The sequence below is a fragment of the Pelodiscus sinensis genome, chromosome 5 (assembly GCF_052426305.1).
Source record: "Pelodiscus sinensis isolate ZL-2025 chromosome 5, ASM5242630v1, whole genome shotgun sequence".
Lineage (NCBI taxonomy): Eukaryota > Metazoa > Chordata > Testudines > Trionychidae > Pelodiscus > Pelodiscus sinensis.
The window spans coordinates 132,330,024-132,344,517 of record NC_143056.1 but is presented as its reverse complement, the minus strand read 5'-3'; the positions used below and the strand labels follow the sequence as shown (position 1 = coordinate 132,344,517).

General features: G+C 44.3%; 2 protein-coding genes across 2 annotated transcripts; both read left to right on the top strand.

Moving 5' to 3' along the window:
* Positions 1 to 5,390: 5,390 nt before the first annotated feature.
* Positions 5,391 to 6,329, top strand: LOC102451610 (olfactory receptor 8U9-like). The gene has a single exon (XM_006133571.3). It carries the CDS (start codon positions 5,391 to 5,393, stop codon positions 6,327 to 6,329), a length of 939 nt encoding a protein of 312 aa, XP_006133633.3.
* Positions 6,330 to 13,172: 6,843 nt separating this feature from the next.
* Positions 13,173 to 14,111, top strand: LOC142829330 (olfactory receptor-like protein OLF2). The gene has a single exon (XM_075928820.2). The coding sequence runs from the start codon at positions 13,173 to 13,175 to the stop codon at positions 14,109 to 14,111; it is 939 nt and encodes a 312-aa protein (XP_075784935.2).
* Positions 14,112 to 14,494: the final 383 nt, after the last annotated feature.

The following is a 14,494-nucleotide window of genomic DNA, read 5'->3' as shown; positions in this document are numbered from 1 at the left end:
ATCATTTTAACTCAGTCCTTCTTTTGCAGTCGGGTTGGTTTTATGATATAGTTGCAAGTGTGAAGTGTGTGATTTCTGCAGTTGAATCAAAGGGAGTTTTGTACACACTCCTGCAATTCTTTTGCTCTTTCTGTGCTCTATGCAGTTGTTATAGAAAATGTTTATGTCCCTGCATAAGGAGAATGGTGATTTTTATCGTAATGGTCTATATTGTAGGTAAAGGGCACAGAACGAGACAGACTAAAAAACGTGCCATTTTAGAGTGCCAAAAAAAGTGTAATGAGCACAGCACACTAGCTTCATCCTAAACTGAGTCACAGAGCAACACAGCTCCCCTTGCCTAAAGAGGGCAGAGAGATTGACTAACATTAATCTTCTCGAACTAAGCAATAATCTCATTTCACTGAGATGGTTTCGTCCTGATTCTCCTACAGTGAAATCAGAAATCACTGTTTGCAGCTTGGATTAGTGAACAGGAGTGTTTGTGTGTGTGATATGGTTAACCTGCATATACTTGTATTTGTAGAGTGTGTGCATTGTATGAAACACGTGGAAAGATCAGCGGTGAACATCTGGCTCTGTGGACTAAACCCTTCTTTCAGGTCATACCCATTTTTCATCACTTTGGTACAGAGAAGAGACTCATTTTCAGAGCCACCCACCTGCCCAAAACTCTGTAGCTGCCTGATCTTCACTCCGAGGACACTGATTACCCTTTGAGTTCATTCGCTTAGGACTGATAGATTGTCCAGAGCTGCAGGTCTCTGTCTGTGTTGTTCCTACTGATCTATGTTGTCAGCCTGGTGGAGAACAGGGGGATGGGATCTTGTTAATCTAGATTGCCTCCCGACATCTCACCTCATGTACTTTCTCCTTGGTCATTTGTCTTTCTTTCATCTCTGGTATTCCATGGCACTATTCCTTAACAATTGCCCCCAAAATGCTGCAGCATTACTTAGCCAAGAAGAAAAGCATTTCATACACTGGCCATTGGCAGCTTTGGAACTTGCTGGTTGCTGGCATGGATGGGGTGGCATTGGTGGATGGAACAAAAGGCACGTACTATATATTTCGGTTGTCATTCTGCCACTCACACATCATCAATCATTTCTCCAGGCTGTATGAACCCATTACTTTCAGTGTGCCCTCATAGGTCAAGTTTTGTAGACTGTTAATCACTTTTGTTACCCTTTGCTGGACTTTTCCAGTTTGTCCACAGCTTTCCTGTGGTGCCCAGAGCTGGACCACATACTCCGTTTCAGTCGTGATCAAAATGGAATAGAGTGGAAGCACTGCCTCTTGTATCTCACTTACAGCACTCCTGCTAACACATCCCACAATAATATGGGGTTTTTTACATCAGTTTCACAATGTTGACTCATATATAGCCTGTGGGCCACTCAGACCCCTAGATCCCTTTCTGTGGTACTCCCTCCTGGACAGTAATTTCCCATTTTTTGTGTGTGTGTAACTCATTGTTCCTTCCTATGGGAACACTTTGCATTTGTTTTTATTAAGCTTCCTCCTATTTGCCTATAGTCATTCCTACAGTTTGGCAAAATTATTTTGAATTCCCATCTTATCCTTCTAGACACTTGCAACTTCTTCCAGCTGGGTGTTCTCTGTAACCCTTATCAGTGCACTCTCTATGCCAGTGTCTATAGCACTGATGAAAATATTACACAAAACTGGACTCAGAACTGATCCCTAAATGTGACATGTTTCTGGAGAGTGCACTTTTTTATTTCCTGGATCTTCCTCAGTGACTGTTAATGCTTATGCTATAAGTCTAAGTTATTCCACTTCATGTAGCTGTAACTCACTGGCTGTGTCTAGACAGCATCCCTTTTCTGTAAAAGGGATGCAAATTAGACACATCGCAATTGCAAATGAAGCGGGGATTTAAATCCCCCCCGCTTCATTTGCATAAACATGGCTGCCACTTTTTTCTGGATCGGAGCTTTGCCAGAAAAAAGAGCCAGTCTAGACAGGGATCTTTTGGAAAATAAAGCCTCTCCCGAAAGATCCCTTATTCCTTTTTTTAAGAGGAATAAGGAATCTTTCGGAATAGGCTTTATTTTTTCCGAAAGATCCCCGTCTGGACTGGCACTTTTTTCCGGCAAAGCTCTGAGCCGGAAAAAAGTGGCAGCCATGTTTATGCAAATGAAGTGGGGGGATTTAAAATCCCGCTTCATTTGCAATTGCGATGTGTCTAATTTGCATCCCTTTTACGGAAAAGGGATGCAGTCTAGACACAGCCACTTTGAATTTGCACTACTTCTGTTATGCAACCCTCCCATTAACACAGTATGGGGTGGACTCCCTTGTAAATCAATCGCCTGACAGCATCAGTGTAGACCAGCCTTGATGAGAATCCATAATAGAACACAGACTCTGAGGAAGGGAGCATTGATGTGCAAGTGCTCGCCCATTGACTAAGCACGTCTTCAACATGCTAGTTAATACATACTGCTTTGTTGATCCCAGCGGTCTCGATGTAGCCAGCGGTATAGATATGACCTCAGTCTCCCCTGTTGGAGCTATTGTGTTGTGAATAAAACATGGGAAGAATCAAAGAGCCAAAAAAAAGGAGAATGATTCTGTAGACTAGTTACTAGGGGAACCCATCTAAACAGTGAGATGCTCAACTTCATGTCTTTATCCCAATGGCTATTTAGTTAGTTAGAACAACTCTGAAAGGAGAGGTTGAGAGCATCTCTGAGCTGAATAGCAGATTGCTCCCTGGCTGGGATTCTTTTGGGAAATACAGGAAACCCAAGTGCACATCTGCAGCCAGCACTCAACAGAAGCAGGAAATGAATCTTTATCTCCTACCTCAGAGGTGAACATTCCAATATTGCACAAAAAATTAAAAAGGAAGGCTGGAACTCCCATTACCTCCTACCTCTGGTTGCTTTGTGACCTAAATCTTCTCTCCTCACCCCAAACACACTCCATGGTTTTGGGACAAAGCTCTTCTAGAGTTTGTTATACATCTGTGAATATTTTCAGCTCAACCTAAAATGCATTGTTTTTAGCAGGACATTATTACCTGATGAAATTCACCCATGTATTATGGTTGTTGCACCTCATGATGACAATCAGAAAAATGGGGTATAGAGACTTAGATTGCAATTCATTTCTATATCTTTGAACTAAAGGGGTAAGGGAGTGGAACCAAAGAACTGTCAGACTAGGTGATATTAGCTTCTGTAGGAAACATTAATGAATTGATAAAGTGCTCCCATATTTGTTGATGCTTATCATAAAGGTAGATACATACTTCACTCCCAAGCTTTCATATAATTCAATGCACCATAAATACATTTTTTTAAATAACCATGTGTTTTTACAACTCCAGTTTATTTTCCACATTCATTGATGAAAAATTAACATCTTTTCTTCAGAATACGGCAATTGTGTTAAATAACAAAAAATCTTCTGGTATGTACATTGTGTAAGTGCCTATTCTCATTCAATTGTTTGGAAGCAGTGTTTTAAAAGCACTTACTAGTTCATGGTATATCTGGAGAAATATGGATCTTAAAGTCTTTCTGCCTCCCTGTGGCCGTGTCTGACTGGCAGTAACCATACTTGCCTGATTTATAACAGGGTTCACAAATATTTGAAGATCCTTATACGACCCTCATCAGTGTGGTACCTCGGAGCACCTCAAAATCTTTATCACATTTATTGTCACTAATTCCATGTTAGCTGAACTAGCATCATTTCCATTTTTCAGATGAAGAGCTGAAGCACAAAGAAAGTAAATGTGCAAACTGCAAGAAGCACAAGAGGAACTGTGGTATCAAATCTATAGGTAGGAAAGTGGTGAATCCACCCCTCATTTGATACAGTCATGCAACATTCTTCAGATTTCCCATGTAGGTCTCACACATGAGCTGAGGACATCTCTCATAAGACTCCAGTCCTGAGTTTTTAACTATTCAGGGGAACTGAGTAGATTCCCTGGTTGAAGATACACTCAAAGGGTACGTCTAGATTACATGCCTCTGCTGACAGAGGCATGTAAAATAGGCTACCTGACATAATCAATGAAGTGGGAATATAAATATCCCCGGCTTTATTAAAATAAAAATGGCCACCTCGCTTTGCAGGCTCAGCTGATCGTCGGCACAGTGCATGAGTCAAGATGAGGATCGGTCAACAAGGGAAGCCTTTGTCGGCTGCTCCCTTATGCCTCATGAAACGAGGTTTACAGGAGTGGTTGACAAAGGCTTCCCTTGTCGACCGATCCACATCTTGACTCGCGCGCTGTGCCGATGATTAGCTGAGCCAGCACAGCGCGGTGGCCATTTTTATTTTAATGACTCCAGGTCCCTAGATTTGGCAGTTACTGAAATAGAGATGAGCCTTCCCTACCCAAACTCTCACATGGAAAGTTTCCTCCAGGCACGTAAGCAAAAGAGACCATCATGCCTCAAAGAGATGGGGTCCAGCGCAGGACCTGGGCCCATGGCAGAGAATGTTGCAATGTGGTGTCTGAAGGGACCCTTGTGGCATTTGTGAGACAATATATTATATTTTCAGCCAAAAGCACTTGATCTTCACAAACTACAAAACAAACTCTCCCTTTGTTGATGAGGTTGACTCATTGAATAACAGGGGAGGCAAAGGTCGGACAAATTAATCCCCAGTGCAAGAGTTACTCTGAATGTGCCTTTGGTTCTTTGAGCACATTAATTAGGTGTGATGACCTCCTGAGAGTCAGTATTCCTGCTTGCTACACCAAAATTATCCCTCAGGTCACAGAAGTCAGTATAAAACTTCCCACATGCTCCAAACAGGCAGTTTCTTTCTCTTTTCAGTCACAGAGATATACAGACAACATGATGACCACCATATATGGAGATCAAGAACAGCAACACTAAAAATCTGAGCCCAAGCTCCTACCAAATGAGCTAAAGGACAAAAAAACCACTTTGGTTGGAAAATAGGGGCAATTACTTCATCACAGAAGCCCGTTCTTTCACGGGGTTTTCTTCCTGACTAGAGAAAATGCCATTATCAGATGCTGAGATGCATAATTAGCACCGTGAGTATCCTTTTCCCCAATCTGAGATGCCAAACCACGGAGCGTCCCTTGCCCAAAGGGACTATAAAGACTGATATTTATTTGCTCTCACCCCTTCTTGTGCTAAGGAATAATTTCATCACACTGAGATGGTTTTCACTCGGATTCTCCCACAGCAGAGTCACAAATCACTGTTTGCTGCTCTAAGAAATGAACAGGAGTCTCTGTGTGTGGAGGGCATCATTGACCTATGTGTCCTTGTATATGTACAGTGTGTACACTGTATGGAACACCTGGCTGTGTTAGCCATCCCCTGCCCATGTCACTGTAGCTGCCTCATCTTGGCACAGAAGAGATGGAAGAGGGAAATCACTCGATGGTCACTGAGTTCATTCTCTCAGGACTGACAGATCGTCCGGAGCTGCAGCTCCCCTTGTTTTTTTTGTTCCTGCTCATTTGTGTTGTTACCATGGCAGGAAATGGAGGGATGGTTTTGTTAATCATGATTGACCCCCGACTCCACACCCCCATGTACTTTTTCCTCAGGAATTTGTCTTTCTGTGATTTCTGCTATTCCTTTGTTATTGCCCCAAAGATGCTGCAGAATTTCTTAGCCGAGAGGAGCAGCATTTCTTACACTGCCTGCGCTGTGCAAATGTACTTCGATATCACTTTTCAAGACACTGAGTGTCTCTTGCTGGCTGTGATGGCCTATGACCGTTATGTGGCCATCTGTAACCCACTGCACTATACAGTCACCATGTCCAGGCAGCATTGTAACCTGCTGGTGGCTGCCTGCTATGCTATGGGGTTGGTGGACTCAGTAATTAATACATATTTTATATTCCGGCTGTCATTCTGCCACTCCAACATCATCAATCATTTCTACTGCGACATGCTCCCACTGCTGGCTCTCTCGTGCTCTGACACCAGCAGCAGTGAAATTGTGATGTTCGCATCCACATGCTACATTATAGTGAGCAGCGTTGTGACCATCCTCCTCTCTTACGTCTGTATCATCTCCACCATCCTGAAGATCAGCTCTGCTGAAGGACGACGCAAAACCTTCTCTACCTGCACTTGTCACCTGACTGCGGTGGTCATGTTTCATGGTACCCTCCTTTCCATGTATTTCCGACCCACCTCCAGCTATTCCTTGGGCACCGACAAAATAGCCTCAGTGTTCTACACGCTGGTGATCCCCATGTTGAACCCCCTCATCTACAGCCTGAGGAACAGGGAGGTGAAGGGTGCCCTGAGAAAAGCCATGAATGAACTCATAAGCACTTCTTGAATCTTTTTAACCCTCTTTGCAATAGGTTGGTTTTATGATGTAGATGCAAGTGTGAAGAGTGCGATTTCTGTGGTTGAATCAAAGGGAGTTTTGCATGCCCTCCTGCAACTCTTTAGCTCTTTCTGTGCTCGATGTGGTAGTTATAGAAATTGTTTTTGTCCATACACAAAGAGGAGAAAGGTCATTTACATCACAATAGGTTTTACTGTAAGTTAAGGAACAGCAAAACAAGTAAAAGCCAGGGTAACATTTCCAGGGTAACATAACCTAGTCTGCATAGCCTTCTCTTTTCCCAACTAAATGAACCCACTTCTGTCAGTCTTCCCTAATGTTGGCAATCTGAAAAATGGGTTCTGGAGTCACTGATTTCAAGGCCCTTTCTATATTTTGGAAATAAAGGGCTACAGGATTGGACCCTCAAAATTCCCAGACTGGGTGATCTTAGCTTCTATAGGCAACCTTAATGAATTGATAAGGTGCTCCCATATTTGCTGATGCTCACAGTAAAGGTAGATCGATACTTCATTCCCAAGCTTCCATGTAATTCCATGCACTGTAAATACAACATTTAAAAATGACTATATGTTATTGCAACTATCGCTTTATTTTCCACATGGGACTGGGGGAGGATTTGGGCTAAAAGGATTAACGGCATGCAGCCTCTAAGACTGGAAAAGCAGGTGGTGAGATAAATTTTTGCTTTGAATTCATTTAGGCTCTTACGTGAGGTGTTACTGACATTTTATCTTTTATTTCTTGGTAACCAATTCAGATCTTTATGTCTCATTACGGGTATTCACTGAAAATCTTTCTTTCTGAAGTCAATAAATGTGTTGGATTATTTTATTGAAGCCACTGTGTTTTGATCTCAAAATATTTAGGAATTTCTACCTGGGAACAGGATTTGTGCCTGTCATATTCTGACAGACTTTAAAGAAGCTGATGTTGTACAGGAGGGTGCTGGACAGTACCAGACACCCATCCCATTCAGCATCTCTAGGCCTTGTGACCTACAGATAGCTGCTCTGTGTTGTTTTATTGAAAGGCAGCATGTGATGCCCTTGTACCTGAACCTTCCAGAGGTAGAACCCAGAGCCTTAGCTGTGAGTTATTTTCATAGCCCAGATGTCCTACCCCAATATGGTAGCAGTCATGTTAGCAGAGAAGAAAGCCATCTCCTCCTCTGTCTGTGAGACTCTACTCTGGTTTCTCCATACGTTAGTGGTGGGGCAGAGACTGCTGTTTCTCTGTCCCTGCAGAAGCAGTAAAGAGAGAGGGAGAGGGGGCTTTGGGATACCCAGTTCTTCTATTTATAGTCCTGTCCCCGCTTTGAGACACATTACCAGCAGGTTACTAGGAGACAAAATATCTATGTGAAAGCATCTTTATGTCGCCTTTTACCTCATATTTTTGAGTTTTCTTTTATTTCCCTTTCTCCTCGATGATGCTATTTACTGCTTTGATAGAGAATACACCACAGCATGCATTGCTTGGTTTCAGATAGGCCTGTTTGCCCATATCTGTTTGTAACATGAGTTAATAGCAAACCCTTTCCTCTTCTAACTTCACATATCGTATTGCCACACATGATTTATCGGGATAATACCAATACACTAATTATGAGTTTTCAGAAAATACATTTCTAGGTATATTGTTAAAATACCTCAAAAGAAAAAAACCCACAAAGACTTCACAGAAAGAAATCAAGCACCTCCACAGGCTATGCCCTTTGAAATACAAGACAAAAACACATCAGGCATTGACATATATGACACATAAAATGTGAGAGGACCACTGCCTGTGTCTCACACCAAAACGTTGTAGCCACACCCATAACCTCCCACCCTTCCCATTTCCAACGAAACCCATTGCAACGGTGTATGGCATGTTTAATCCACCTCCCAATTGGCAAATGCCCCAGGGATCCAGCTATGGTGTGCACAGGAATTAACCTGGATTAGAATCTTGTTCAATTCTTGTCCAATCTCTGAGGTCTGGCTCTATACTCCAATTTCCAGGCAGTTCATAAAAAAGCCCTTCTAAGTGTGTCAAATTCAGCAGAGTCAGGGTTCCTCCACCAGTGAAAGTTGCTAAATTGGAAGTCCTTCTGCTCTTGTTCTGTAAGGGAAGATCACAGCCCTTCTGGAAAGAGATTTAAACAAGTAAATATTCCCCTCTCTGAACCGTCACTGCCATTTGTTGTGGGATGAAGAAGGTTTCAGTGAAGCCGTACTGCCCCGTGTGACATTCCTAGAAGGCAGATGCATGAAGAGAATTTTCTCTTCCCTAGGATGACCAGATTGCTGTATCAGGACAAGTGGTTGCTCCTAGCACAGTCTCCAATGGACCCATTTACTTAATTATTGGGCTGTAACAACAAGACACTCACCTCTCCCGAACACCCCTTCTGGTTGGGTGTCTCTAGGCTTTAAAGAGTCCCTACCCTGCTATCAGGCCATCACCCAGAGATTTCTACCTGAAGACAATGTTTTTGCCTTTCCAGGTCCCTTCTGACCCCTTGCTGTGTAGTTGGGCCACTAAGCACTTCAGATCCCTTTTACCACTGTCTAATTGGAGGCCTCTTGCTCAGTGACCCAACCGCCACTCCAGCCCAGGGACGCTAGGAACAGCAGGCACACAGCACTATGTCCCTTTAACTAAACTGCTTCAGTTTCCTGGGCTACTACACCATGTGCCCAGACTTCACTGATGCTTCCCCTTTATCCCAGGGGAAAGATAGTTGGAGGCCCAGCAACCAGCCAGGAGCACCTGCTCCCTCCCCAGTTCTGCCAGCACTGAGCCGTCCGTTGTGCTAAAGTTTGTTTTAGTCAGCCAGGAGTTCAAAGGTACTACGCTGATTTGCACCATGTGAAATTCTAGAGCATGGTGGGATTCTTTGGGTCGGGAGCCGAATTCAGTCAGGGACCACACACAAGTTAGGAGCAAAAAACAAAACAAAACAAAAAAAAAACCCACATTTGTCAAGGCTTCTTCTCCACTCTGCAGGCACCCACTCCTGCATTTACCATGCCAAAGTACCCTAAAACCTTATGGCTACGTCTACACTGGCATGATTTTCCGAAAATGCTTTTAACGGAAAAGTTTTCCGTTAAAAGCATTTTCGGAAAAATCATGTCTACATTGGCAGGATGCTTTTCCACAAAAAGTACTTTTCCCCAAAAAACGTCTGTGGCCAATCTAAACGTGGTTTTCCGCAAAAATGCCCCGATCGCCATTTTCTGTCTTTCTGTCCAGGCTGTGGTACAAAACTTCCACCCAAAATCTTAAAAACCTAGTTTTTGGGGATAAAAATCCACTGCCACCAACCAGGTAATTATAAGAAAAAAGCAGGGCAGAGATCGTTTGGGAAATTGCACCCCTAAAGTAAAAACCAGGCTACAAAAATTAACCAGAACCAGGTTAATAAAATGAAAAGAGAAAGAACTTGAATTGTCACCACAATATTCCTGTTGCAAGCATAATGACTAAATGAAAAAAATACAAATTAATATACTCATGGGGGGAATCCTACCATGGGCCAAGAGCTTAATTACAAATGAGAGGAAATGCCCTTTTTTTTAAAATGCACAGACATCAGATCCCATTTCCCACTCTATAAAACAATAAAACCTAATGGCTTTATCTAAACCTTACCCTCCTTACAGATAGGGAAGAGTCTTTTCTTGGAGCGGGAGACATGTCTGTCTCCCTCAGCAGCTGGAGAGAAAAACGTGTCAGGGACAAAGAAGAGAAAAAACCCACAAATTCCTTTGTCCCAGTTTGAAATTCCTACTTGCATTCCTAATGGCTGAGTCTACCTGACTTAGGTAAGGGACATAGTTAACCCCTTAATCCCCAGGCTGCTGCCTAACCTCATAGACTCATAGGGTATGTCTACACTACCCCGCTAGTTCGAACTAGCGGGGTAATGTAGGCATACCGCACTTGCAAATGAAGCCCGGGATTTGAATTTCCCGGGCTTCATTTGCATAAGTGGGGAGCCGCCATTTTTAAATCCCCGCTGCTTCGAACCCCGTGTAGCGCGGCTACACGGGGCTCGAACTAGGTTCCTATTCCAAACTACCGGTACACCTCGTGGTTCGAAGCAGCGGGGATTTAAAAATGGCGGCTCCCCGCTTATGCAAATGAAGCCCGGGAAATTCAAATCCCGGGCTTCATTTGCAAGTGCAGTATGCCTACATTACCCTCCTAGTTCGAACTAGGAGGGTAGTGTAGACATACTCATAGACTTTAAGATCAGAAGGGACCATTATGATCATCTAGTCTGACCCCCTGCACAGTGCAGGCCACAGAATCTCACCCACCCCTCTTAGAATAATCCTCTCACCTATAGCACAGATATTGAAGCCTTCAAATACTTTGAAGGTCCCAAGATGCAGAGAATCCTCCAGCTGTGATCTGCGCCCAATGCTACAGAGGAAGGCGAAAAACCTCCAGGGTCTCTGCCAATCTACCCTGAAGGAAAATTCCTTCCCGACCCCAAATATGGTCTAACCCTCATGGTCATGACAACCACTCACCGTGGCCCCAATTTAGAAGGAGAAAGACACTCTCCTCATATTCCCCTTGTACATCATAGCCTATGGGGGCTCAGCCTAACAGATTTTGTTTGCTCCAGGCCACAAGCGAACAGATGGGGGATTTAGCACCTCTGCGAGCTCCCCAGTACTGGGGTCCCTGAGTGTCTGGGGCTGAATCTAGGCAATACGAGGCCCACAGGCAGCCCCCGGGCAGGAGGTTCCCCATGCCTGTTCTGGACCACTAACATCTCTGAGTCAAGATACACAGATTTACTGTACATTCCTGATTTTTAGTATGACTTTCTGAGAAGACACAACATGGAACCTCACGCACTATTTACAGGTAGCACATCTCAAATAAAAACCCATCCAGCCTTGATTGTACGTGGTATTAAATCCACCATGTCTCTTGGCCCGTTTCCCTGCTCATGGTTGAAAACATGCTCAGGTTCACACCAGTTGAAGACCTTGGCCTTTGGTTACAATGAAGCCGTCCTGAGTTACATCGACTGGGGATCTAGCCAACGACTCCAAAAGGAGAGACATCCATGGACAAAGCAGGGGATCTGGTCTAATGGGCATTCTCTATGGGATGGTTACACCATTGAGCTTCTCTATCCACGTCCACCAGACCGAGCGCAGTTCAGGCAAGCTCTGAGCAGCCTTAGTGTGCAAAAGCAGAACAATGTAGAAAGTCTAAGGAGACCCTGTCAGCCTGTGTGACATCGCTACAAAACACAAGAGAATCCACAGTCTCTTTTTTTTCTACCTTAACAAGGTTTCTGGGCAGGACCAAGTGGCAGCCGCTGGGCAAATCGCCATGTGAGAGGTTGGGCAGGCAGGGCTCAGCTGTATTTCAGCAACTGCCAAACCCTGGGAAGTGACGGAAGAGAATTGCTATGTGCAATGCCTAGGAGTGACCACTGTCATAAGTAGCCCATCTCACTAGATGAGATGCAGGAAGAATCCTGTACAGGACAGACCCTAGCACTGAAGGGTGCAGGAATTGAATTTTCCCCTCTCTCCTGGAGTCATCGTTTCCATTCAAAGTATCAACTTTCTACCAATTTATCAAGCTCGCCTACTCCCCACGCCACGGCTGTGGAACACTGGTGATGTTCCAGGGCAGTTCAGCAAGAGGGGAGACCATCACGCTGTGCAGTCTGGGACCCTGGCCCAAGCCAGAGGATGGGGGAATGTGGTATCACAGGGACCCTTCTGGTATTTCTCAGCTGAACAACTAAGTTTGGTCTCTACAAACAATAAAACACACTTTCCTTTTTGTTCAGATTTACTTAGTATCCTTGTGGAACGGAAAGGCATGGGATGCCATAGATCCCTAGACCCGTATTGAATAACTCTGACTTATATTACATCATTAAATAACACTAGGCAGAAGGAGTGGGTCAAATTAATCCCCAGGGCATGAATTATCCCCATGGTGGCTTTGGTTCCCTGAGCTCATTAATGAGGTGTTGGGTCTCTCTGAACTCAGGTATTCCCAGGTGCTTCAGGAATAATGTTCCATAGAGCGCAGATCTCAGTATAAAACTTCATTGATACTCCCAACTGGCAGTTTCTGTCCAAGAGGAAACACCACCATATGTGTCTCTTCTCAGCAGGTAAGTGCTGTTGTCCTGCATCACAGCCACGAAACTGCAGAGACACCAGGGTGATAAGCTGGTATTGAACTGAAGATCCTCAGCAGTATATACCTGAGACCAGACTCAACTCCTCCAACTAAATGAAAAATCTCTGTGTTTGGGAAACATAGGCAATTACAAACTCACTGGAGGAAGTGCTTTCTCTGGGCTTTCCTATAGATTAGGGAACGTGCCATTTTCAGTGCCAAAAACTGTCATTAGCAGAATATACAAGCTTCACCCAAACCGAGATTCCAAGTCGCAGAGCTCCCCTTGCTTAAAGAGGGAAGGGAGACTGACACACATTAATCTCAGCCCTTCTTGAGATAAGCAATAATCTCATCCGACTGAGATGGTTTCACCCTGATTCTCTTACAGCGTAGTCACAAGTCACTGTTTGCTGCTCAGATTAGTGAACAGGAGTGTTCCTGTGTGTAGTGTAGTTAACCTGTGTATCCTTGTATTTGTAGAGTGTGTGCATGGTATGGAACAACTGGAATAATCAACCATGGACATCGGGCTCTGTGGATTAAGCCCTTCTTTCAGATCATAGTGGCATCCATTTTTCATCATTTACATCGTTACATAGAAGGGACAAGTTTGCAGAGCCATCCTCCTACCCACAACCCTGTACCTACCTGATCTCCAGATCAGAGGACATGGAAGAGGGAAATCACTCGGTGGTGACTGAGTTCATTCTCTCAGGACTGACAGATCGTCCGGATCTGCAGGTCCCCCTGTTTGTGTTGTTCCTACTGATTTACATTGTCACCGTGGTGGGAAATGGGGGGATGATCTTCTTAATCAAGACTGACCCCCGACTCCACACCCCCATGTACTTTTTCCTCAGTTACTTGTCTTTCTGTGATCTTTGCTATTCCACAGCAATTGCCCCTAAAATGCTGCAGAATTTCTTAGCCAAGAGGAAAAGCATTTCTCGCACTGCCTGTGCTGTGCAATTTTTTTTATGGTACCTTTTGCAAGATGTTGAGTGTTTCTTGCTGGCTGTGATGGCGTATGACCGTTATGTGGCCATCTCCAACCCACTGCTCTATACGGTCACTATGTCCAGGAGGCTTTGCAACCTGCTGGTGGCTGGGGTGTATGGGGCGGCATTGGCGGATGCAACGACAGCCACGTATTATACATTCCGGCTGTCATTCTGCCGCTCCAACGTCATCAATCATTTCTGCTGTGACTTCCCTCCACTGCTGGCGCTCTCCTGCTCTGACACCCGCATCAATGAGATTTTGATGTTTGCCTCCATGTGCTACACTGTATCGATCAGTGTTGTGATCATTCTCCTCTCCTATGTCTGTATCATCTCCACCATCTTGCGGATCCGCTCTGCCAACGGCTTGCGCAAGACCTTCTCTACCTGCGCTTCCCACTTGACTGCAGTGGGCATGTTTCATGGCACCCTCCTCTTTATGTATTTCCGACCTGTCTCCAGCTATTCCATAGACATGGACAAAATAATCTCAGTGTTCTACATGCTGGTGATCCCCATGTTGAACCCCCTCATCTACAGCCTGAGGAACACAGAGGTGAAGGGCGCCATGAGGAAAGCAATGAATAAACTCCAGACCAGTTCCTGAATCTTTGTAACTCAGGTCAAACGGTTGGTTTTAAGATGTAGTTGCAAGTGTGAAGTGTGTGGTATTTATTGCTGAACCAAAGGGCGTTTTCACACCCTCCTGAGGTCTGCGGCTCTTCATCTGCCCTGTGCATTGATTATAGAGATTGTCACTTGGTTTGTGTCCATACGCAAGGAGGAGAACTATTACTTCAATCACAAGGAGATTCATTGTAAGCTAAGGGCACAGCAAAACATGTAAGAACAAGAGTAACATTCCCAAGAGAGAGCACGGTGTGGCTGTCTGTGACAGTCTGTACTGAACTGAATAGACAATGGCATGGAAACAGTGAGTTTTGTCCCCAGAATCAGTTACAAAGAAAGTTCAGTCATACAGACACCAGA